The sequence below is a fragment of the Myripristis murdjan genome, chromosome 1 (assembly GCF_902150065.1).
Source record: "Myripristis murdjan chromosome 1, fMyrMur1.1, whole genome shotgun sequence".
Classification (NCBI taxonomy): domain Eukaryota; kingdom Metazoa; phylum Chordata; class Actinopteri; order Holocentriformes; family Holocentridae; genus Myripristis; species Myripristis murdjan.
Window position 1 is genome coordinate 10,751,931 of NC_043980.1, and position 26,420 is coordinate 10,778,350.

At 42.0% G+C, this 26,420-nt stretch overlaps 1 protein-coding gene across 2 annotated transcripts; it reads right to left on the minus strand.

Annotated features, from left to right (window-relative positions):
* LOC115366370 (solute carrier family 24 member 2) lies at window positions 1-25,330 on the minus strand. Of its 2 annotated transcripts, none has more exons than XM_030061778.1 (10): window positions 25,216-25,330; window positions 22,642-23,783; window positions 12,263-12,295; window positions 11,947-12,058; window positions 11,653-11,730; window positions 10,487-10,569; window positions 9,575-9,709; window positions 9,290-9,379; window positions 1,680-1,846; window positions 1-437 (listed from the first exon to the last, which is right to left on the minus strand). In XM_030061778.1, the coding sequence occupies exons 2-10, from the start codon at window positions 23,572-23,574 to the stop codon at window positions 188-190; spliced, it is 1,881 nt and encodes a 626-aa protein (XP_029917638.1). In that variant the 5' UTR covers window positions 23,575-23,783; window positions 25,216-25,330; the 3' UTR covers window positions 1-187. The 2 variants fall into 2 exon arrangements, with proteins under 2 accessions (XP_029917638.1, XP_029917646.1); XM_030061786.1 differs by lacking the exon at window positions 25,216-25,330 and adding an exon at window positions 24,031-24,089.
* Window positions 25,331-26,420: the final 1,090 nt, after the last annotated feature.

Genomic DNA, 26,420 nt, shown 5'->3' on the forward strand with positions numbered 1-26,420 from the left:
TGTCTGTATTTGTGTGTACGTGTGTGTGTGTAAATGTGTGTGTGTGTGAGAGAGAGAGACAGACAGAGACTGATATTAAACTCTTGCCTTGCAGTGTGTCTCTCTCTGTATGAGCAGGTTCATGTGCTCTGATATGAACTCGGTGAACAGGTGAGCCGCCTCACACCTGTTCCTGTCCCATTCTGTCTCAGATGGTGACGGGGCAGATGATGATCTTGTCCTCAAGCATGACACTGATGATGAGGAAGATGAAGTAGAGCAAGAACATGAGGGAGCCCAGCAGCTTGCTCATTTTCCACTTGCACGATGCAATGGAGATGATGACGAAGAGCAGCATGAGGAAGAGGAGCACGATGGCGCAGAACAAGCCGTTGCTGCTCACCTCCACCGGCTTGAAGTCGTTGAGGATGTTGTACAGGAGCCATGGGAACGGCAGCCTGGAGGGAGAGGAGGACAGAGAGGGAGGGAGGACGGAGGACGGAGGAGAGAAACAGGGAAACATCATTTACTCTCAGGATAGATACAGAAACAAGCTCATTGTTTCTAATGCATCTGCCTCGCTGGGCCTGCTGGTGCCAAGTCTCATCATCTAGCCAACAAAACTTCATGGTAATGCTAAAGCAGTTTTTGAGACATGTGCGCCTGTTGGTGGCGCTAGAGGAAACGTCACTATCTTGCAGCCCTCTGGACCGACTGGCCGACTGGCAGGGCAACATATTTGAGAAAATGTTGATTCCCATCATTCCCATCATTGGTTCCATCATTTATAGTCATGTAAATGATGGGACCTCAGGCTCAACCTCATTGCCAGCTTTGGTGACGACAAAACTCACAGTGCGGTCAAAAACATCTTTCAACTGTCCGCCGAAATAACAGCTTGCAATATGTGCTTTCTGACAGGTTTTATTTATTTATTTTGGGTCTTTTTAAAAAGTAGTTCCAAATATGGTTATCACCTTTTGTTCCGCAGGAATACAAAAATGATATTTACACACGACTGTACAGTGAGTTTTTTAAGTTTTTTTTTTTTTTTTTTTTGAAGGGAGTCAATATTTTAATGTGACCTGGGTTAATATACAATACATGCTATAGCTGTTATTTTTTCCTCTGGTATGTGTAGTGGGATATATTATCCAAATTTAGAAACAAGAAGTTACTTCATGTGGTACATTTTTTCTATATATTGCTTTTCTGGATGTTCTTCATGTATGTATTGTTTTTCTATGTGGAATAGGTCTATTTATTGTAGCCTTTGTTTGGGCTACTCTTATCATTTTGGCTGTGGTTTAGGAGATTTATGGATCTTGACTGTTTGGAGGAGCTTATAAATTGAGGTGCGTCATGACAATGATGATGATCTCATGATCGAAGTGTTTGTCATGTTAATCTCACCGAGCACTTTCTCCCCCTTTTCATTTGAGCATGGGTAATTTCTATTTTTGTGTTTCAACCTTTGTTAATAACTTTTTTCCTGGTGAGTGCAGCGTGCAGGTGTCTCTTGTACCTGATCTGAGCCTCTTCTGGACCCCTACACGTCTGCCAAGCATGTACATAATGGACTGGGGTGCAGCAGTATTTTTTGGACACTTCGCCTTGCTGCTCTGGGCTTAAAAATGTCAAACCTATCCTCCTGCCTAAAAACCTAAGCTGGAACTGTCTCTGCTTTTCGATGGACTCACCCCACAGTGATATCGAAGATGTTGGAGCCCACAGAGCTGGACACAGCCATGTCGCCCAGGCCTTTTCGAGCCACAATCACACTGGTGATCAAGTCAGGAATTGAAGTGCCTGCTGCTAAAATGGTCAGACCCATGATCTCCTCTGTGATCCAGAAAGTCTCTCCAACCTGAGAGGAAGAACAAAGAACAAGTCGCTTAAAATGCTGCGCTATTTAGTGTCGTGAGGGAAATTTGAACCTTTGAACAGTTAAAAAAAAGGATCAAACTGGACACCAGATACAGGAGAAGCATGAAAAAAAGATGGCAATATGTGCAGTGTTGTACCTGAACGCGTTCAATGAACGACCGTTCATGAACTCTTTTGGGCAAACGTGAACTGAACGAACTGTATTTCCGCTTGATGAACGTTATCGTGAATGCGTTCATTCTGGCGTTAGTGAACGGCGCTCTCTCACAGTATAACTTTGTGCTCGGATACTGAAAAGAGAGGATTGGACACGGGATCAAAAACAGGGGGATTGCACATGCGCAGTGTAAACTGACCTGCAATTCTAGAGGGTGACTAAATGCAGAACAGATTTTACTGCGCATGTGCATTACCACCATGTTTGACCCCGTGTCCAATCCTCTCTTTGCAGTGTCCTTTTTTTTTTTTTGTCTCTATTAAACTCATTGCATACAATACAAAGGTCATTTAACGTTCATGTACATTCATGAAAACATCTCAATCATATTAGATTGTACATCAAGAACACATTCATTTTCTCTGTAAACAACATCAACAGGTCAATCAAAATTCACAAAGTGAACAGCATCAGCATCTATTAGTATCATAAAAAGAAAAAAAAACAAAAAAAACAAATGGAACATCAGAGTTGTTCCAGAGGAAGGCTTTTTGAGGTGATAAATTGTGGACATAGGTCAACTTCCAAGCAAGATGGGCCTGCTGGTGAAAGATAGTTTGACTGGTAGTTTGTTGGGCAAAAATTTACATTTCAGAAGAAAGTGAAGACCACCAATCCTGTTGAAGATGTGATTAGGGATGAAATACCAAGTAGAATCAGGATTATTAAGACATTTTTTTAACCAGGTAATCTTAAATGTGTTAACAACGTCAGCAAAATTCAGAGCTTCAACGCCTCCCTCTGCCCTGCAGTTTGCGAGCACCCTTTTCTGGAGTTTGTGAGACATATTTTTCCAAATAGAATCTAAAAATATCTTATTTACTTCTGAAACGGTAGATTCCTTCACAAAGAGAGATAGAGATGGATAAACAAAATGAGATAAGCCCCCTGCTTTAGACAGGAGAACCCTTCCTATTATAGACAGATCCCTTTGGAGCCATAGGTTAAATATATTTTTTGTTTTTTTAACTGAAAAATTAAGTTGTTGTCTAGCTATGGGATTTTTCGTCACCACAATGCCTAAATATTTAACAGATGCTTTCACAGGGATTTTATCTATCTCAGAGTCCTCACAGTCATGCAGAGACAAAATTTCGCACTTTGCTTTGTTCAGTCTTAGACCTGAGGCTTTGGAGAAGTCTTCCATCAATGTAATAGAGTGAGTTAGGTGGTTCTTATCCTTTAAAAAAAAAAAAAGGTGGTATCGTCTGCCAGTTGAGAAATCATATGTTCTTTCCCAAAAATTGAAATCCCTTTGAACAATCTGTTGTTATGAATATGGATGGATAGTAAATCTGTCAATAATAAATACAAAACAAGAAATGGGGCAGCCCTGTCTCACCCCCCTATTAATGTGAAATCTGCTATAAGTATTCATATTTAATATAACAGAACTACTGATAACACTATTGATATCATTGTAGAACATGCGGACCACATCAATAAACTTATTGCCAAAACCGAATGCCTTAAGAGAATGAAAAAGAAAATTGTGTTTGATTGTGTCAAAAGCTTTATAAAAGTCCAAAAACAGAATAAGTGCCTTTGAATTGAAAGCATCCGCATAATCCAGCAAGTCTAAAATTAGTCTTAAATTACAGCTAACATGACGATTTCTCACAAATCCTGTTTGAGTTTCTGCTATGATGGAGCCTAGCTCATTCTTTATTCTATCAGCAAACACAAGGGCCAGAATTTTTTATTCTATTGTGAGAAGTGTAATAGGGAGCCAATTACCTATTAATAAAGGATCTTTATCAGGCTTGGGAATAAGAGAACTCCCTGTTTCATTGTCATCTCTCCTTGACTGATGCATTCTTTATACATGGAAATTAAAGGATTCTGAATCAGATCCCAAAAATTGATGTAAAATTCAACAGATAACCCATCGACACCTCTTCTCAAGAGCAAAAAAATAACTGGTATTCCTCTCACCGTCTTCTAGCCATCGGGCTCTAGCCCTAATAAAAGCACCTTTTGCTATGTCTAAGTGGATTTGATCTAACTGAAGTTGAATCTCTTTCAATTCAAGTTCTTCTTCTAAAGTAAGATCATTATTCTTTAAAAGATTGTCAAGCCTGAGTAAGAGGTCAGCTTCCTGGCTACTTTTCTCATTCTTTAATTCCTTGCTTCTTTTAACAGAGGCACACCTTACCTTAAATTTAAAAAACTCCCATTTTTCTCTATAATTATTGTCGACACCTTCAATTATAATGTCACTGATTGGAGTTCTGACGGTGTCATCAAGTAAATTTTCGTTTAGTAAAGAGTTATTAAACTTCCAGTACCCTCTTGGACCAGAGTTCTCTTGGGTTGTACCTAACTTTAACAATATTTGTTTGTGTTCTGATAACGGGGCATATTGATGGTGAATTTCTTTTACAAATTGGAGGGAAGAGGAGGAAATTAAAAATAAATCAATCCTAGATTTTAAAGTTAAACTTCTGTTATACCAGGTGAATTTCTCGACATTAGGGTTAAAGAAACGCCATGCATCAGTCAAAGAGAAATTAGAATAAAGCAACGAAACAAGATTACCACTTGGTGAAGTTTGGAGTGGACTAGGAGGGTATCTATCCTTTGTGACATCCGGCCACTCGTTAAAATCACCACCTAGAATACAGAAAGCATCTTGATATTTGTTGTTAAGGTCTCTCAATTTTAAGGTTACTCATTCAAATAATACCTTATTACAAGCATGAGAGTTAAAACCATATAAGTTGCAAATGATAAAGATGGCATTTTCTTGTTTAATACAATCCATCTACCATCACTAGAAGACATAGGGCTCTAGTTTCCCGGCGCAGCGCGGGGTGGCGCAGTGAGGCGAACCCCGCGCAGAGCTAGTTTCGACCGGCGAAACGGCCGAGGCGGACAGTGTCCAAGTTTCGCAGGCGGAGGTTCGCCAAGATGGGAGTGGCGGCGCAGCGGGGGGAGGTGCCGACAGATTCGGCTTGGCGCAGTGACAGTTTCGTGCCAAAAGGCTTCGCCGAGGTGCGCCAAAAGCTCGCCATCTGAAACCACATCTACTTTCAGCGCAAGGTGGAGCGGAGCCGGCGCAGTGGAAGTTTGGCTGCCTGGCGCACATCACCAAAACCTCACAATCAGCACAAACGGTGCCAATCTCCTTTGATCTGACATCAGCTGTGACGGGACAGTTGATATGGAGATATATGTATGTGCTGATTGTGATCGTAGCATTGAATAGTGTTTTTTTCGGTATTTATTGCATTGTTCATGTGTCTGACATTCCGGAAGCCTGCCTGTGAGGTTTTGGTGACGTGTCCGCACTGCTCGCCGGTCTCCGCTCCGCGCCAGTCTCCTGAGCTCCGCTCCGCCTGCGGCAATGGACCTCCATGTCAGCTGTGTAAACTTTCATTACGCCTTCACGCAGCGCATTTTAAAGGCAAGGACAGGGGCTCATTTGATTGGTTACATGTGAATCGGCTGTGTCAAACCCACTCCACGCCTTCTCTCCTCCTCCTACCGGCGGAGTACTTGCGCCACCGAGAACGGCGTGCCAAACTTGGAAAATCCGCCTGGCCACACCCAGTTGGCGAAGCGCATCTGCACTACGCCCCCGCCTCGCCTGGTCTGCGAAACTAGAGCCCATAGACTCAAGAACATCCCCTTTAAATTAATGAATGAGAATAGCTACCCCGGCCGAGTGATTAGAGCCATGGCTAAAGGAAGCTAAGTTTCCCCATTGTGATTTCCAGAACTTTGTGTCTGACTCGCAAGAGTGAACTTCTGAAAGAAAAATTAAATCAGCCTCAGATTTTTTTGCACAACAAAAGATTGCTTTACGCTTAGTGATATCCTTAATACCTCTGACATTCAAAGACAAAACATTAAGAGAATTAAAAAGATAATCCATAGAACGGAACAGAATACCTGTATCTCAAGCACCAACCTAGCGATGCGCTGAAAAGAAAGAGCACCTAGGAGAGGTGGTGATTAACAACTATTTGAACTGGTTAAACCCATAGAAACAATGTAGGTGGATCAAACGCCTTAAACTGGACTTGAGATAATCAGAAGAGAAAAGAAGAAGAAAAAAAAAACAGTGCTTGATTAGCCTGGCTCTAGCCAACTTGATGTCCGTCATCACGAAACTAACATTAACGTTACACCAAACTAACAAAGTCCATACCTGGAAAGTAAACATGGAAAAACGTCTGCATACCAGTAATGTTAGTTCAAAGGCTTGAGCACAATAACGTTAGCCTATTAATGTTAGGCTCTCATACCAAGTTAACGTCAGTTAGAGATGGGATTTATGGCTCTTTGAAGGGAGCCGGTTCTTGAGGATCTGTTCCTTTCAAAGAGCCGTTCAAAAGACTGGCTCATTTTTATATTTATTTATTTTTAACCCATTAAGACCTAAACATTACACATGACACTAACAGGGTGGTATCAGACTGTACTGGATGCTAAGAAGGTGTGGGTTAATAAAACTAAACAAGATTTCAACTTCAAATATTAGAATAGAACAATATCAGTGCAAATTTTAAGAACATTTTGGATTGAAAACTCACAATAATAATACTAATGTTTGTACACCTGAGCTGCTTTGACCAAAACAGGAGATCAGCTCCTTGACTTAGCTTACTTTCTGTAAACAATAAAATAAAGTGTAAACAAAAAAATGGCAGCTCTGAAATAATACTGCAGTCCCATGCTTTATGACTTCTTCTACAGAGTGAATTAAAGCAAAAAACAAGGAAATTGGGAACTGGCTCGTTCACTTCAAAGAGCCGTTCAAAAGAATCGACTTGCTCGCGAATGACCCATCACTAACGTCAGTCTGTTAGCTCCTCCTCCGGAATGTCCACCTTTCTCCCGTTAATGAAGGCGCTCTCTTAATCATCGGCCAAAGTTTCTCCCTTGCTGCTTTATCCTCTGTGGACAGAGCTTCGGTTATCCTGAGATTGTTGTCACGAAGAAACCTGGAGCCTTTTGCCTCCTTCCAGACCGCATCTCGATTCCGTCGAAAAGCAAACAGGACAATGGTTGATCTAGCCGACCCTTCTGGTCGCCGCTGACCGATGCGATGAACGATGCCAACACCCTCCTTCAGGCGATCGCAGGGGATGGATGGTACTGTCTTCCCCAGGATGGCGATGGCTTTGGTCTGGATGTCATGTCCTCCTCATTTTCCTCCTTTATTCCATGGATCGGCTGTAGCGATGACACTCAGCGATGCTTGCTTTTAGAGACTTATTTTCGTCCTGCAGCTTTTTTATCTTCTTCTCCATTACTGCCGCCTTTGGTTTCTGCTGGTTAACATCCAGGGTAAGTTGACTGACTGACGCGGTTAGCTTTGCCACATCTTGTGAGGTAGACTCAGTGGTTTTCTCAATGGCGGAGATTTTTAAAAAAAGTTTCATCGTGTTTCACTGACAGAGATACTACCGTCACCATCGTCAGTCTTTGACCTTTTCAGAGGAGGTTTCTTTGGAGCGTCTTTCGGCAGGGGTTCAAAAATGTCAGTGATTGAAAGTTCTGGATTGGCATCAGCATCTTGCATGGTTACCGCGGCTGCGGTGCCATCTTGCGACATAACTGACATAACTGACGAACTTTTCAGAGAAACTTGCTTGCTTTTCTTCCTTTTCCCATTTCCTTTTCCTCCCTTTCCCATTCAAAACTTGATCTCTCACATTTAAAAAATATGTTGGTGGCGTAAAAGTACAAAAATTACGAGGTTGAACCTACATTATTTTTTGTCAACCACAAAACCCCTTGACGACCTGAACGACACACGTCTTCCTACCTTCCTACCTTCCTACCTCGCAGCCATCTTGGCCCCCCAGTATCTTTGCAGTATCCTTGGCAACAGTCGCACAAACAAATACATCATCAAACGGAGCATGGACAAAAACGAAAGCAGCACCAGCACTAGTTAGTCCCTGATGGCAGAGCCGTTAGTGTCTCTGCCTGCCATGCAGGAGACCAGGGTTCAATTCCCCAACCAGACAAGAGAGCATCGCTACTAAAAAAAAAAAAAAAACATTAGGCCCGTTTCCACCAAAATGTTCCTGGTAGTATTTGGGGGGCAGGAGCTGCTACAGGAACGTCCTCTGGCTCGGCCCTCTCACCTGCCGTGTCTCCACTGAGAGGGCCGAGGAGGAGGAAGGTTCCTGTAAAGTTACCGGGCGGTTGCGCGACCATGACCGGGGCATCAAAATGTGTGTTGTTAAAAAAGCCTGTTGTTAGCGTTAGCAAACGTCCGCTAAAGCTAACGTTAGCGCCCCTAAAGATGGCGGCTAAAAAGTGTGTTTTTAACGTTAGCTAGCGCGTTAGCGTTAGCTTGGTAGTGTTGGCCGTGTTGCTAGGGACGCCTGCTTTCTGTCGACATCACATCGCGCCGTGAGTAAACCCAGGAGTTTTTTCGGGGCCGCTCAGAGTCCCTACCCCGAGGCAGGGCCGTTTTTTAGCCCCTGTAAAGGTTCCTGAACTCTCTCCTTCGGGGTGGTTCTGACAGTGGAGACACGCAACAACGGCCACGGCCCTGTAAAATTACCCCGAAGTTCCTGCGGTGGAAATGGGCCTAATAATTGCTGTCTGTGGTTCTCTATGGGCTGTGGCAAAAAAAGAACTATGAACTAGTTCATTCTTGGAACCATGAACTTAGTTCAAAATTTTGAATCTATGAACTATGAACTGAACTAGTTCATTTTAAAATTTGTGAACTGAACTTTGAACTAGTTCATGTGGAAAGTGAACTTTCCCAACACTGAATATGTGGTTATGAGAGTTGAAGGTTGCTGAGGAGTAGAGCAAGACTCGTGTGATGCAGATTAGAGTTACAGGTTGATCTGGCTGTGGTTCTAGGCAGATTAGCTGGGATTAGCTGCCATGGTCACACATTCAGCACCCTGACTGCTGCACTGTGATGACAAAGACCTCAGGAGGAGAGAAAGTGAAAGGCAAGACGATGGGATGGGGGAGGAGTCAGGGACACCTCCAGAGAGCAGTGTGTGTGTGCGCGTTGTGTGTGTGTGCGCGCGCTGCATGTTTAACTTTCACATGAAGCCAGAGCAAATGGGCAGAGACATTGTGACATGCATTAAAGCTACGATAATCAAAATCTAGGAAAACAAGATGCGATTTCCATTCATTTCTGTTTGTTGCTTTAAGGTGTGTGTATGTGTGTGTGTGTGTGTGTGTGTGTGTGTATGTGTGTGTGTCCATGTGAAGTACCTGGTGAGCCCACCACACCATCAGATAGGAGAAGAACGCAATCCAACAAATGGAGCCGAGGAAGGTGACGGGGAAGAACCTTACTGAGGTCTGTGAAAAGAAACAATATAACCTTGATCAATCAGTCAAGTGTTATACATGTGATATTTTGTTTTCATATATGACATTGTAATGTTGTATTGTATTACACTCTATTCATAGTAATATGCTAATATGCTGTGTGTGTGTGTGTGTGTGTGTGTGTGTGTGTGTGTGTGTGTGCATAAGATAAAATAAAGGTGTCACCTCTCTCCTGACGTCGGGCAGTGTGAGCCAGAGGGGCAGGACGATGGGCAGGATGACCAGGTAGGTGGCCTGTTTCCTGAATGTGTCGGGCCACTCCAGGCTCAGGGGCTGATCTTCATCCTCCTCATCATCAGGCTGAGGAAAAGACGGGGGAGGAGGAGAGAGAAAAGAAAAGAAAAGAAAAGAAAAAGAAAAAGCCAGCATGGAGTAACTGCTGAGCCGTTTAGTGAGAGCTTCGTATGTATCGTCATACATATACAGATCAATATTTATACATTTTGTACACTGGTTTTGCTGCCTGTGACTGTAAATGGCTGCAAACTGGACAAACTGAATATAAATGTTATGATGTTTTACAGCAGAAGGGAGTCAAGTCTTTTCATATTTTGCTCCGTCTGTTTCTTTTTGCAGAGCCAAATAACTCTGTGATCTGATGACCTGAGCACAATAAGGACTATCACCTCATAATAACCATCATGTAATAATAAATAGTACATTCATAATTAATAAAACTTCATTCCATTTTATTCCATTCAAATAACATTTACAGACGGTTTATAAACCAATTATTAAACAGTAACAAAGTGGTCCAACTGTAATGTTGTAGATGTTTTGCAAATGATTTCTTAAAGGTTTACCTATCATTAACAAATACTTATTATAGTATATAAAATAATATAGTGTATACAGCAATAAACGATTTCATTGTTTGTCAACCATAAAATAACTGTTTACTATAGTTTAATTATCTACCAATTTGCCATTTATTATAGAGGGTTATTGTAAAGTGTTAGCCCATAAAGCCATGGTTCTGGTGTTAAAATGCATGCCAAACAGGAAAAAAGACATATTGAGCTGTAAAGTGGGAGAAATGGTGAATTTATGACCTGCTGTGAGAGAAACAAGCCGTACCTCAGCCCCTCCTATGCTGCCGTTCATGGGCGGCGTGACTTCCACTGCAACGTTGGTGCTGTTAGGAATGTTTTTATCGGCTGCTAAAAAAGGAAGAGGACAGGGAGGAAGACAGAGTGAGGGACACTTTCACAAAACGAGTTACTCTGGAATAAGAAAAACAACCTCCGAGTCTAACGACGTGGTGATCAGAGCTGAGAGTTAGTACACATCACATTTGGAGGAGGCGGCATGTGCAAGGTTCTTGCTGAGAGAGAGGAACTATTAGAGGGATAGGATACTCAAATACCTGAACCTGGGGGCCACTTTTGGAAAATGGCAAGGGGCCAGGGGCCAGTTGATAAAATGACCACATTAATGATGGTCTTTTATAGCTTGGCTTTTCTATTATGTCCACGACACAGCAGTTTGTAATCAAATGAATTTGCCACATTTTTCCTCAATATTGAATAATTCTGTAAGTGCAATTTGCACATTCAACACAAACAACTTTTCACATGAACAACAAATGTACATGAGTAGCTTTCTGTCCGTCTGTCTGCTGTCAGGGGGGTTAACACTGAAGTGAGGGCAGTCTTGCCTGTTTAGATGAGTTATTAATTATATACCAGAAATGTAATTAATGATAACAAGATAATGTCTTTATTACAATTTAAAAATAATAATTTTAATATTCTTACTTTGTGTTTTATCATTTTATTGGTAACACTTTACAATAACAGTACAACAATTAACGTTAGTTAACGTTAGTTAATGCCGTAATGGTTAATTAACTGTTAGTTAACGATTATTATGGCATTTACTAATGTTAATAATAGCTACAATAACCCTTAAATAACATATAAATTAATACCTTAGCATGAACAGCATTAGTACATGATTCTTAGACACATTAGTTAACGGTTAGTTAACTGTTACTTAATGTTTGTTACCTGTTACTTAATGTTTATTACGGCATTAACTAATGTTAATTGTTGTACTCTTATTGTAAAGTGTTACCATTTTATTTTTATTTTTGATTGATTGCTTGGGGGGCCACTCAAAATTGTGTCACCAGAAGTGTCCCATGGGCCGGACTTTGAGTATCCCTGAAAAATTAGAGGATTTTCAAAAGAAGTGGTCACAGTGGCGCAGCGCGGCAGAGCAGCTCACTGTTGAACACTCACCTACACCATTGGCACCGTCTTCTTTACACTTCTGCTTGGCCATTTTGTGAAGGATCGATGCCTTTTCTTTGAACCTTCCTGAAACCCAGTCAGCAGAGCACCAAGTCAGCCTGTCTGTGTGTGTGTGTGTGTGTGTGTGTGTGTGTGAGAGAGAGTGAGTCTGTGTGTGTGTGTCTGTGTCTGTGTGAGTCTGTGTGTGTGTCTGTGTGTGTGTGTGTGTGTGTGTGTGTGTGTGTGTGTGTGTGTGTGTGTGTGTGTGTCTGTGTGAGTGCTAGTGTGTGTGTTTACCCATACCTTCTCCACTGAGGGGGTCCAGTGTGTGTATCATGAGCTGGAAGATGCTGTTTCTCATCAGGGAGTTGTGTAGAGAGGCACAGCTGCCTTCCCTCTGCAGCCTTGGTTTGGCCTGGGAACACACACACACACACACACACACACACACACAGTGTTTTGTAAGGGCATACAAACCCGCTTGAACTCAGTTTAGCACCTTTTTATGTGCAGTAATACCTAATAAAAATGAATCTTTAAACATATTTCAGAATAACCAGCATTATAACAGGTTAAAGTAAATATACACCATGTTAAACAGTTGATAGAGTCAACTCACCATCAGTTTGTTCTCATCGTCTCCACTTGGCATCTGTATCATGCAAAGAATACACATATTTCATGATATCAATAATATAATAATAGAGACAATATATTCAGACATTAGAGTGTATTTAAAGGTGCATTCTACTGTGTGTGTGCACTGCATTGTTCAAAAATTCAAAAGCCTGTCTCTAGTTTCTAAGAACTCACACCCTGTCTCGTCACCAGACTCTGATCTAAATCACTGAAATGAATTTTAAATTGTGCAACAATAAATTTTTGTGTCTCAGTTTAAAGATGGACGCTGGGAAATCCTGACTTCTTCATGTGGCCAAAACCCCAAAACGAAGCTGAAGCTGAAGCTGAGCAGAGAAGGAGGGGGTACAGTCGCACAGCAGGTGCAACAACAACAACAACTCAGAGGCGTTTTCACTTTTTAAATTTCAAGATCACATCGTTTCATTCCTGCATGTCATTTTACAGAGCTGCTCTTTCATTGGCGTCCACAGTACAGACTCTGAGGACAGGAGGACAGGAGGAGGAATGTAACCCACGCAGTGACGGGTAATTAGTATGTATTTTAGTTTCTGTATATGAAAAGATATTATTGTGTTAAATGTTAAATTGCTTGGAAAGTCATACCTCAACTCCTAACACACTGACAAACAGGTGAATTCAAAGTGGTGAGATTACAACCCAGTATTAAGATAATAATTTCGTTTGTATTGTCACAATTTCTAGTGTCATAAATTATATTGTAATTAACCAGCTGTTCTTCCTTTTGCCTCATGGGACCTCACACACTGATCCACAGTCGTGCTTCTTCTTTTAGCACCAAAGCTTCAGCCGTCACCATGTAACCGTGCCAAATGTATGTAAATATACCAAAAAAACAGACTGAGTGCATTGTTTGTGCTCCAGCATTGGATTCACACTGTTCCTGCTCGGTATCCTGATGTGACCGATATCACCGACAGGACGCTCCTCCTTTACTCCTCCAGAGTCCCAGCAGGAGGGAGGGACTTTGCCAGAGAGGTCCTGGGACCCTTTCCAAATGGAGACTGGGATCCCACAGACAGAGGAGGCGTGCTCTAATCTAAAACCCCCAGCACAGCATTTCCTCAGAGGACAAAAACAGTATAATGGTGTTGCCACAAATGGAAAACACTAAACAACAATAAACAGCATGGGTTTTAACTTGGCCGTCTTGCATTTTTGAGTTTGAACCAATAACCAAGAGTAAACAGTTTTCTAAAACCACAGATTACGTAATCCATCAGAAATATTAGATGCTCATTTAAATGCATCCTGTCAACCTTTTTCTGAAAGATTTGAACCTAACCCTAACGTAGCCACCAAAAATCACTGAACGTCTGTAAAAAACAAAATCCCATGCTGTCATACGGTCTCATCTGTGGTGGATCCGCAAATCACAATTTTTTTTAGGGTTATTCACAACCAACAACACAAATAAAGTTCTTAGAATAAGTGAAGTAATTTAATAAATCAGGGAGAGGTAAGTTGTACAACAAGAAGGAGAAATCACTGGTATAATTTGTTTTTAGTGGGTAATAAATCCAGAATAAAAGTATTCATTTAAGCTCAGAACGACTCTTCTGTGTCATTTCATGGAGCGAGCTGGGACTCTGGGAAAGTGAGCGAATGCACTGCAAACTTTCACTTTCTGTAATCTCTTCTCACAGAGTCACAGTCACAAAGCATTTTATTCATATTATTGAGTGTGACTCCACCACAAAGACATCCTGCAGATTCATTGCACTGATTTCAGACTCATGGCTCAGTGTGGAAACACAGAGTGTCACAAAAACACCGGCCACAGGGGTGGAGGGTTTTGTTGTTGACATGCTTTCATGTCAGCTATCTCAGAGTTTGAGCAGATAATCCATTTAGGCTGAATCGGAGAAGACACCTGCTGCTGTTATGGCAGCTACAGGAAGCCTCTAGGTTTTGTTTTGTTTTTTTTATCACACCTGTAGTCACATGCCAAGCATTTCCAGTCCAGAGATGTTTGAGCAGATCCATCACAGGCATTTCATCGCTGCTGCTGCTGGATAAAAACCTGCTAGTTTGTGGTGATGTTTGTGGTTTTACACCAACCATTTACATGGATTTACATGGCACCGTAAAGGTAGAGCAATATTCATCACCATAAAGGCTCCCACCAAACTTTGACCAAAGCTCAGGATAAAGATATGGCCATTAATTTTAAAACAAGACCCTTTTTCTAAAATGCAGAAGCGGTGCCTTTTAAAAGATGCAAGGTCTAATCCGTGGTTTTCACAGAGGACCACATCATGCACATTTATGAGTTAAATTTACTTCTCATCAACTGATTAAAAGACTCAACTGTGGGATGTGAACTTTGCAGGTAAAAATGTTTGGAGGAGCGGAGTGCCTTTGTATCTGAGTTGGCCATGTGACTGCTGAGCAGCCCTGTATGCCCTAATAGCAGAAGCCAGCTTGGCATTAGCTTCATACTGGCTAATGCTCACATGGAGACTAATAGTCTGCTGTAGCATCTGCTGCACCGAGGCTTACAGGCTATAAGTAGGAGGAGGCAGTGAGAGAGATGGAGTGAAGGTGAAGGAGAGAGATCCAAAAATAAATTAGTTCACCGTCGCCAGGTGAAAACCCTGTAACACCACTTTTGATGATTTTTATTGTTTTGCATCAGCTGCAGGATTAAAAACACGACTGCTTTTCTTGATTCCTGAGAAGTTATCATTTTGGAGATGCACGTTTTTTTGTTGTTGTTTTTTTTTTTTTGTTTTTTACCTCATAGTGACAATTGTCTTATACAGAAACCAGCCTCAACATTTTTCTGCATGCTTACAACATGCCAGCTCTACATCTTAATGTTTTGTTCACGATCTGCTGTAACTTCTTTCGGCCATGTTTCTCATCTTGGACAGACATCTTGGATGTAAAACACGTGTGAATGGAATTTCATTTAACTGACAGATGCAGAGAAACAGGATGAGGCTGATTAATCTCTGTGACCCCTCCACAGCAACATGTGCCCTGATCTTTGTCTTTATAGTGCTACTGATTCCTCTGTTTGTTGAATACAGAATATCATTTGCTGAAGTCTCTTCAGTCATAAACTCTCTGACTCTTCCTGACTGCTGACACCTGGCAGGCAGCAGGCTGGCACCTTTCCCAAATTAAAAATCATCAAAAAATTAACCATCAAAAACCCAAATGTAGCAAACTAACTCATTTAAACTAAAACCTACCACCTCTAAACCCCAACCTGGATACATATGCTTAGATGTTACTGCAAAACTAACCTGTGAATGCTAAAAAGAGCAGCTATTGCTTATAGAAGGCTTATAAATAGAGCTTTAAATTTTAGATATCCAAAAAGGAAACAAGACAAGATCCATTTATCACAGCAAAGTCCAGACAGTCAAGAAAGTGAAACTTCTTGAAACTAGTAGGACAGTGTTCATTTGCTTAATGTTTGTAACTCTGCACCTTCCAGCTCTGTGTTGGTTTCACACTTCAATACTGTACAATCATCTGTGGCTCACTGGCTTCTCAGAAACAGATGACTCTGCGGTTGCGTGTGTGTCTGTGTATGTGTGTGTATATTGTCTGTGGGGATGTGGGGAGTTAGTGATGGACAGGAGACTGAACACAGGGAACTGGTAGACTGTTTTTTTTTTTTCACCTCCTAAATGTGACCAAGACAGAGGAGATGCTGGTGGATCTCAGGAGGACCGGGTCCTGGGAGCCGAGGTGGAGAGGCGGTGGACGGCTACAGAGACTCCACAGACTGGACTAGACTGTAACACTGAGGCCATCTACAGGAGGGGACAGAGCCGACTCTACTTCTTGAGGAAGCTTATCAGTCCTTTAATGTGTGCAGCAAGATGATGCATATCCTCTCTCAGTCTGTTTGGGGCAGCAACATCAGAGCCAGCGACTCTGACGGGCTGAATATAAACTGATACAGACACACAAAAGGTGATCTGAGAAAGAAAGATGTCTTACAAAGCCAGTCTTCACAAAGCATAGACATGCATTTGCTGCCTGGCCTTAGCTTCTTGAACGTTTGCAGAGTGGATAGCTCATATAAGGGGACCTTTGCCTTTGACCTTTGCTTCCTCACCACAAACAAAAACGAACACATAAAATAATCAAGAGTGAGTCCTTTTCCTGTCTCGGAGCTGCTTTGCGGAGTTAAAACAGTTCCTGAGGGCAGAGCAGAGAGTTCATGTGAGTTACCTAACTGCTCTGAAGTTGTTGCCTTGTCCTCTTTAGTCTCTAATGCAGTTTGGATTTAGCTGCTGTTCCAGGTCAGTGGTCTCAATCCCAGTCTAGAAACGACAGCAATAAAGACCGTCGAGGCCTCAGGTGCTGGCCCCACACCAAAATATTCACACCAAACATTGTATTTGTCAGTTTTATCCTCATAAATGTATCACTCACAAAATCAGAAATCAGAAGGGGATTTTTTTGTGCCACACTGCTCTGTGTTTCTCTCTCAAAATGCATGCAAATACACTCCACACGTGTGTTTGTGTGTGTGTGTGTGTGTGTGTGTGTGTGTGTGTGGACACAATGCATACACACACACACACACACACACACACACACACACACATGCAGCACATATATTGTACAAATATCACCTATTGGGAACTAATAAATCCATAAACATAATATTATATAAGCATAAGACTACAGTGTCAGTGCATAATTTTATGGACATTTGGTGAAAGCTAGACAGTGGTTGTGTTGGTAGCATATTTCAGCTTCACTGATTTTTCACATTTTTTTATTTACATTACAGCTTGGTACATTTAAATTTGTCATATTGTATAAAATGCAGTGCTAACTGGGCCCAAGAGATGCTTTTATCTGGTGGGACAAAGCGACAACACCATCCGCACAGGATGATTTCATCAAACTGGAGTCCTGGGTGAGGCTAAATAACTCAAATTTATATTTTGATATAATTTAAGGGGCCTTGATCTTCAGACTTTTCAGTTAAATGTGCACTTAGTCCTGTGGTGCTGGTAAAATTATTTGCTCAGACAGAGGCTGCTCTCTGCTGCCAGTTGCAAAGCAAATGCACCTGAGAATCAACAACCCATTGTTATCTCATGGAAAGAAACTACAGATTTACTAATGCATGATCAAATACATCACACTAAATTATTTCTCCTCTGATCTGCATCACTTTGTCTCTGCCTCTCTTCTCTTCTCTCCTTCTCACTTTTCATTCATTAATTTTTCCCTTTCCTCTTGATTACTCGCCTCCTTACAATTTACTCATTTTTCCACGCCATATTGTTATGATTCTTAAGGTCAAACAAAAGTTGCTTTTTGTATATCATTTATGTTTTGCACTCTTTGAAACCATACCTCTCACATTCCTATGCCCATTTCTTTGTTTCTGTCATTAGTTTTCCTCTTCAGGGCCTTGATCTGTTTTCAGCACTTTGGGTTACACTGTTGTACTTAATGTGCAACATAAATCACATTTCCTGTGATTTTTGATGCGGCCGGCGTCGATTGACACTCAGCCACCGCCACATCACCTCTCGCCTCTCTCCTGTCCTTGCTCTGTCGCTCCCTTGCAGTGTCCACCTGACTGTCCAAGCTGTGGGACTTAGCCAGGATTAATCGGCAGAGATCACCACTTTTAGAACGGTAATTTCCAAGCCTGCGTGTGAACTCGCGCAGCAACCTTCACAGGTCACCGTGTTCACAGGCTCATTCACAGCCTCACTCTCTGCATGTTCATAATTTTCTTTTGCATTCATTTTATCTATCACCTTTGTCTTCAGTGGCAATAAAAAGCTGCTTGGAGGTCAGTGGATCTGTCAGACACACTGCTGGCTGGCGACAACCCAAAAAACAAGAGGCCGAGGAGAGCTTCAGTTCTGGATTCACGTCACTGAAAATAGCCTGCTTTTATTTTTATTTTTTTGTGTGTTATTTTATTTTTTTAATGTTATTTAGTTGTTGCTTTTTTCAACAACTTCCTGCAGCCTCTTCTGTGAGATACATCCGTTCACAGCTGGGAACCGTCCAACACCACCAGTTTGCTCCTGAGCAGCTCTGTTGGAGCTGTTGGAGCTTTAGTGCCTTGCTTAAAGGCACCACAGCCGTTGTGGTTGAGGAAAAAGGAGAGAGACGCTCATTCCCTTTGGGTGTCTGATTTCTGTGGCTCAAACTGATTGATATTAGCTGTAAATTATTTGCTAAATTTATTAACAAGATGCACCTCTTGAGATGCTGCATCTCATCATCAACCTTAACCAAGGAAGTTTCTGGAACAGCAGCTCTACCGCTGCTTTTTTGGACACGATAAGGTGATCTTTTTTTTTTTTTTTTTTCGGTCCCATGGGAGATTAAGCTTCCCATTATCCCAAAGAATTAAGCTCTGCTCTGACCCTAGATCAGAGCAAACCTATTCTTCAGCAGTCTGTCTGAGGACAAGTGGCATCATCATAGCACAAGGACACGTTCACTGGATAAGTGAACAAAACCTGGCAAAGATTCATCTGCACTCTGCATCATGAATATTCATAATGAATAATCTGAACTACGAGCATTAAAACCCGTTTTTATTCCTGCACTTTTTTTTACATCATTGTTGCGCAATAGGAAAATTATAATTGGTAACATATAACATGGATTTACATTTTCTAATGATACTGGACCATTTTTCTTTTCACAAAGGAACCACAGTTTAAGTTTGGCAACTTCATTCATCAGTCAGAGGCTGATGAGGCACAAAACTCTTGCAGGTCACAGTGATCCAGGCCTGATATTTGTAATTGCACTAAGAATTTGAATGTTATGCAAATGAGCTGCAGAGAAGCAGAGAGTGATTGACACTGTGAAGACTGCTGTCCGGTGTGTTTGCTGTCGTCACTGCAGGTAAGCAGTTGATAAGGGGATCAGGGAGGATTGGTGTCTTTAGGATGATCATAAAGCAAACCAGCATCTCTTCTTGCTCTCTCACCTACTTGCACAGACACCACAGGCAAAAAAATCTACTGCCCAAAACATTTCAAGCAGCGTCTGCTGTCAAATATGAACAAAATGAAAAGTAATGAATATAACTGTGGGCTGAAAGGGAGCATTTCGTCTTTTCATCCAGTGATCTGCTGATTCCTGCTCCCCCAGTGAGCAGCTGTCTATTCTTAGTGGCTCTAATGGGATTGGAGAGGATTAACCTGGGGGATTATTTAGCAGCTACTGACACATGAGGGCAAGCAAGTCGTACATCAAGTGCCGGACGACAGAAAGAAGAAAGCTGTTCCCGAGTCGAGGTAAGGCGGCCAGAAGAGGAGCCAATTCCCAGAAAGGCAACAGTGATACTGGTAGAGGTTAATGGGCACCTGAATGTGTGAGTTTGCAGGTGTGAGAGAATAAAAAGAAGTCGATTTCCCCTCAAGTGACTCAAACTTAAGATACACTTTGCAGGACAGATGACTCAGCTTCAGGTCGGGTAAAAATTCCCTGTTAAATATGTCTGTCATCATGCCAGGCCTTCACTGTCTGCAAGTGGATGGAAATAAAACAAACCCAGAAAAATGGAAAAGAAACTGTTGAATTAAATTAAAGGAAGTAAAAAGAGCTGAGCAACCTGATTCCAAACCATATCATTGTCAAAAAAATGAAATGAGACAATTTTAAAACAGTTACTCAGGTAACCCACTAAAAAAAAAAAAGTCAGAAAAACTTTTTTTGATTTTGATTTTTCCTTCTTGTGGTGATGTTTCACTTTCAACACACTTCCATTTTCACGTGAGTGCACGAGCACTTAACCAACAAACATTAACTTAGTCACTAATTTTCACCATGAAATACAAGTGAGATGACCTCCAAAGCTACATACACTGGTGGTAAACTTGTGTGTCCTAAAAGGTGAAAATGAAACCACAGATTCTGAGCTGGTGCATCTTTTTAAGATTAAATGACTGATCAGCAAACTTCACATTGCACACTTTATATCCAAAATAATTTAGCACAGGAATCAACTTTTGTTTGCTTCAAATATCATGAAAGTAGAGTTGCGCACAGTCCAACTGATTTTTCTCATGGAGAGCAGCATCGGCCAGACTATTTCCATCTTTATAAGGAATGACTGATAATAAATAAATAAATTTCCTGTAGATTGCATGGTGTATGTCCCTGAGGAGCTGCTAATGGGTGATGCCAGGCTAGGCTGCAGGTGTGCTGCTCTAAGACCAGCCCACAGTGGCTTCAGCAGGATCCACCTGAGCTTCGTAAGAGATTACAACATCAGAGAGCAACAGGTCCGCCTCCAACTGTGTGCACAGGCAAAGAGGACAATTTATTTGACTGTAGGTTGCCATTGTGCTCATGCAGCTTCATTCTCTCTCTATGCCATCCTGTTATTTATAAACCGAGTACTAGGCAGCACCCTGTCTTTTCCCTGTGTGCTGGGCCTGACATGAAGTGATCAGTAAGTGTGTTATCATTCGCTCGACTTCCTTGGAAAGAGCGGAAATCCCAAACCCTAGCTTATACAATCACAGATTTTACATTTATAATATATATTTATATATTGACATGCTTTTATTCTTGCTTTATTGGTCTAGAAGACTAACTTTAGTGCTGCGAGTTGCATCTTTCACAACACCTCACACTAGTTCTCAATGTTCCCTGACATTGCAAACAGGTGCTCAAGGCATAATTATGAGCAATGAATGCAGTCTAGACTTCTCATAATGAATGCAGTCTATCGCGATAAAGGATGAACCAAAGACTCATAGGCTGAGTTTTATGTTGCACGGACTGCTCCTTGACCTGAAGCGTCAGAGCCCTCGTAGCTGTGGCCTCGGTCCAACGGGCCGTACCAAAGCTCCAGATGTCAAGAAACTCTGCCCAGTTTCCTGATATCAGGAGCAAGACGAGAGGAGCTAAAAGAGGAAGTGCACTGACAAGGTTGAGGAGATTTTACAAGTTGTCCCTGGCTGGTTTCACTGCTCCGTCTCCTTTCGTTTCAACGGGTTCCATTGCCCAAAATACCACGAGAAAGCCATTCCACAACTCAAGCCTGTTTGATGTCCGGCTGCCCTTTTCAGAATAGAACAACAACATGAAAAGAGAATTCAGCGTGAAGAGCAGCATCTGACGATTCCCCTAATGAACTTCTTTTAATAAACTCTCCTGGATATGACAGAATATTGTCTAGAATATTGTGTTCAGAATGGGATCACATGGTTAAAAAAGACCTGAGATTAAGGGCTCAAGTGTGGAATTGACCAGTTGATTGGAAAGTTGGTTGTCCACTCATTCAGGTTGTGCAACTATGAGGCAGCTGTTCAAAATTATTCCAGGTATAGACTGATATGAATTTTGTAGCCACTGGCATCATGTTGAATTTTACACTTTTGAAATTATCATTGACAATTTTGTGCGTACCATCACTGAACATGATGGCGATTGGACACAACATCAGTGATGCTAGATCGGTGCTGTCATCAACACTTGCAAATGAAAGCCATATGCAGGGTGCATGTAGTGACAATTTAACATTCAAAGCTGTTCAAATTCAAAATGTCTTTCTTTCCTTCAGATCTGTGATCAGTTTCCAGTGAAATGGCTCCAGCTCACGGACCTTACATCATTCCTTGACTGTGAGAGTCTTGCTGGACTCGTCTTGTTTCTAAAAGGAGCAGGTGGAGTTGGAGGCCTGTTCGTGTAGACCTAGTCAGCATGAACAGGCTCCGGTCTGGCTCTGTGTCTGGTACTGTCCGAGCAGCACAGGTTACAGGTTAAGGCAAATCTTTATATCCTCCCTGAGGGGAACTGAGGAGGGTTTGGCAGCCTGACAAGATGCTGGCTGTCCGATATCCTTCCTCCTGCTCTGTTGTAAAACCCTGTGTTCCTCTGTAACACCTCAGATTACCAGAAATGGAGCAGCGCTGTTTTTGGGGTCAGCGACCACAGCCGCTGCCCTCCGTGGTCTCATTTACTGGAAGAGACAAAAGCTTGTCCCAGATCCCAGCCAAGAGACACAAACAAAGACGAGGAAAATGTTCCCTGCTGAAAAATGTTTTCTCTTCACAATCAGAAACTCATTTCAAGTGCTGAAACCACCAAACTTCACTTGGTATCAGATTGATTGTTATGCTCTGAAAATATAAGAAATTATCTATTCACCTTTTAGATTTTAGTTTCAGGCTATTTTTTTTACCCTGACCAGGTTGTGATTCCAGGGCTTAGAAAACACCTGAAGTTTGATTGGCGATTGATGGGTGTGCTCTTTTTGCAGGGTGATGATGTGAGTGGATGAATGGATAATGGAGGGATGGATGGATGGAGGAGGGAATGGTTAGCAAGCTAACTTGCATGTTAGATCAGAAATGTGAGAGGCCTCACCTTTGGTGGAGCCTCCAGCTCTTCCACCTGGTTGCTGCCCAGTGTGCTCTTGATGAGGCGTTCCACTTTGGCATTGAACTTCATGAATGTCACGTAGGTGGTGTAGCACATCAGCAGGCCTATACTTTCCCCCAGTGTGATTTGGTTATCCAGAAAGAAATAGATGAGCATGAGTAAGCCAATGATGTAGAAGGAGACATCTCTGAATAGAGGCCACCAGGTGAGGTTCAGCACCTCCTTGGAGAACAAAGCGCACATTCCTATCACAAACAGGATATTGAAGACAGCTGAGCCCACAATGGTGCCGATGCCCACGTTACTGTGGGAAACGAAGACTCCAATGACAGAGGTGAAGAGCTCCGGGGCCGAGCCGCCGGCTGCCATGAAGGTGGCTCCTGCTACATCGTCAGAAATTTCCAGCTTCTCTGTGATGACAGTGAGTGCGGGGACGAAGAACTCGTCGCAGACGATGGCTAAGGCGATGAACATGTACAACATGCCAAACATATGAAGCACTACATAGCCCTGGCGTCTCTCCTCCAGGGTGAAGTAGTCCGTGGGGTAGTCCCCCTGATTCATCTCACCTGCAGAGCGCATGGCCACAGGTGTGTCCTCTGCCAGGGCGGAGTGGTTGTGGTGCTGGAGAAGAGTTCTTTGGGGCACTGACGCCTCTGCTGAGCCATCGTCGGCTGATTCCAGTTCGCCGAATGCCGATGTGGCCAGAGTAAAGGCACTCCATGAACAGACTGTGCAGACCGCCATCAGGCTGATGACAAAGCCTAGGATCCGTCCAGGCCGCAGCTTCCTCCTGATGCACTGGTAGTGGTGCCTGCTGCAGCTGCTGTGAGGGCCCACAGGGGGAGCGGCGCCGGAGGCCTGACCGGGATCCATCTTGTCTTGACTGTGACTACTGATGGACAGCATGAAATCCATTGTGTTTGGCGCTGGTTCTCAGGCAGAGTCTGGACAATCCCCCCCCCCAAAGCTGGGCTGGAGGTGCTGGTGGCTATGAGGGCGGGGGTTTGACAGGCGGTGGCAGCTCACCGTTTGGTTTGCATACTGCTCCCCCGTCTAAATACAATGGAAGACCTGCAGTCTGATTCCAGGGTCTAGCCCATTCAAAGGCTTCCTCATATTAGTCACTGAAAGATAGAGAAAGACAGGGAGATGGAAAGAGACAGAGAATGAGTAGCTATGTTAGTTTACAACAGATGAAAAACAGACAAGAGATAGAGACAAGTTTCATGAGGAGAGGAAAAACATGTTCCTGCACAATCCCAGATAAACCAAACAAATCATGAATGAATGAAGACAGTCTCAGGAGTACACTACTAACTCTAACCCCAACCTGAACAAACATCTTGATGAGCAAGAGTATACACTGTTTACTTTTCAAGTTTTTTTCAGCTGCATAATGAAAAACACCTTGCATTTGTCCAGTTACAAGCCTTCCCCTTGTCGGATTTCCATTAAAGTAGATAAAAATACAATTTATTTCTCAAACAAAACCTCTGTCACGTCCAGATGCAGCTTTTCAAACACTGGTCCTGACTCATTAGCCTCAACCTGTATTATAGGCTTTAAAATACAGTGTCCTTTCTAATTACTGGGTAATGATCACATGCTGCTGAAGTCACGTGGACTGTGAGGTCGAAATCACGTCAACTTGCAGCAACGTGATTATGGCATAAATTTGCAATGAGGTGACCTCATACTCAGGTTATTTTATCCAACTCAGATGAATAATTAATGATGACCACAATAAATTGCTGGGATGATAAAACGTTGTTAAATCTGCAGCTGCCATCAGTCTTTATGTGACTGTGGCGCAGGCATTTTAAATCAAAATCCTTTTTCAAAAGTTGCAAAACATGTCCTTAAAATGTTACAGAAGTTAAATGCTTTAATTCCTTTGCTGCCAGGATTATGCGCTGACTTGGGTGAGATAATTGCATCAGTTTGACAGCACCGTAATTGTCAAGCACACCAATAAATGATCATCAGACGTTCATTAAAATGTTAATTTCAGTAAATATTTTCAATCCTTAAGACATAATAGTTTATTTTCAGAAAACAGCAGCCTACTTGACATTGTGCTGTGAAACCTCAGTGCAAGCTCTCCTTTTAGTGAAGCCCTGACATTAGTGAAAGCTCATTAGGAAGCTATTTAATCCCTGAGCAGATATACTTAGATTAGCCTCAGGCTCTGCACTCTGCTGGCACTGCACAAAGTCAAAAAGCAGACAGCAACAAAGTGCATACTGACTTAATTTGAGAGCTACAAAAGTTAGAATAAATAGGCATGAATTAGGCAAAATTTTAACATGAACATCACTCAACACTGATTTCATTTACAATAAGACAACCTGCATGGTGAAACCGTGGCATTCATCTCAAATAATGCATGCTTTTCTCAAATTACTGAACACCAATGCAAATTATTGGACACAACCATGAATTATATTTTTCAAATCTAACTCTGCACAAAATGAAACTCTTGAACTTTTGAAACTCCAGACTGAGGACACACCGCAGCACAATCACATCTAAAAGTCACACAAAGTCACACCGTACCACACTCTGCAGTCTCCCGCTGAGGAGCAGAGGGTCCAGCCGGCAGCAGGTGGACAGGGCTGGGTCGCTCTCACAGAATATTCCAGTAAAGCGAATGCCAAGTGAGACGGTCCCGAGGGCGCAGTGTTTAGTCTGAAGGTCTGAACGGTAAAGCCCCGGTGAGATTTCCCTCCCTCAGCAGAGGTGGAGCTCCAAGACACCAAGTCAAGAGCCAAAGACTGAGGCTCCACCTTCACTCTCTCTCTCTCTCTCTCTCTCTCTCTCTCTCTCTCTCTCTCTCTCTCTCTCTCTCTCTCTGTCACTCAGCCTTTTGTCCCTGTCTCAGAGGTTTTATTGAAAGTGCACTGATACTGTCTTATCTGCTGGTACTGGTAATGCCAAGACGAATCGAGCCAGACATTCTTTTCTCCCCTCAGAATGAATCATCGATGTTTGATGTTTTCCTGTTTATTTATTTTTTATTTAAACTGTTTTTGTTTGTTTTTTTCATTATGTCTTGAACGGAATAAGTGTTGTGAATTAGATAAATTGCAATTTTAGTTTTTAAAGCTGCAAACTAAATTGCCTATGTGAGGACATGAAAGTTCTTATCTTATCTTATCTTATCTTATCATCACATTTGATCTTATGTCATATCATCTTATCTCATCTAATTTTATCTTATCTCATTTTATCTCATCTCATCTCATTTTGCCTCATCTTATCTTATCTTATTTTATCTCAATTCAGTTTATCTAATCTCATTTAACTTATTTTATCTCTTCTCATCTTCTCCTATCTCTCCCTCTCTCCCTTTTCACACTCTCACACTCAGCTGATAATAGCTGTAAAAAAAACAACATTGGTGTCAGTCCAGTATTATTTTTACTGTTGATATTTGGCTGATTGTAAAATGAAAACAAATTTAAAACTGGCAACACTGAAAAATTAACATGGTATTTTGTTTTGTTTGTTTTGTTATTTTGTTATTTTATAAAACAAGCCTTTCTGGAACGTTTTGCACCTGCGTTTGTATATGATTCCTATAGACATTCATGTTGGCATCAGCTGTTATGGGTTGGAAGGTATCAGATGTTGGTATTGGCCTAAAAAAAACATTGCTGCATCCCTAATTCTTATTTAATTATCTCCCCCTTTTTCTCTTTACAAAGCCTCCAGATCCCGTCTTCTCTCTGTTTTCCTTGACCTTTTCTTCTGCTCTTTCA

Coding starts and splice junctions, on each gene's coding strand:
- LOC115366370 (XM_030061778.1), bottom strand. CDS start 23,574: ATGGATTTCATGCTGTCCATCAGTAGTCACAGTCAAGACAAGATGGAT. Junction 1,847..9,289: donor TGGTGTGGTGGGCTCACCAG/GTACTTCACATG, acceptor TCTTCCTCTCAG/GTTGGAGAGACTTTCTGGAT. Junction 438..1,679: donor ATCTTCGATATCACTGTGGG/GTGAGTCCATCG, acceptor CTCTCCCTCCAG/GCTGCCGTTCCCATGGCTCC.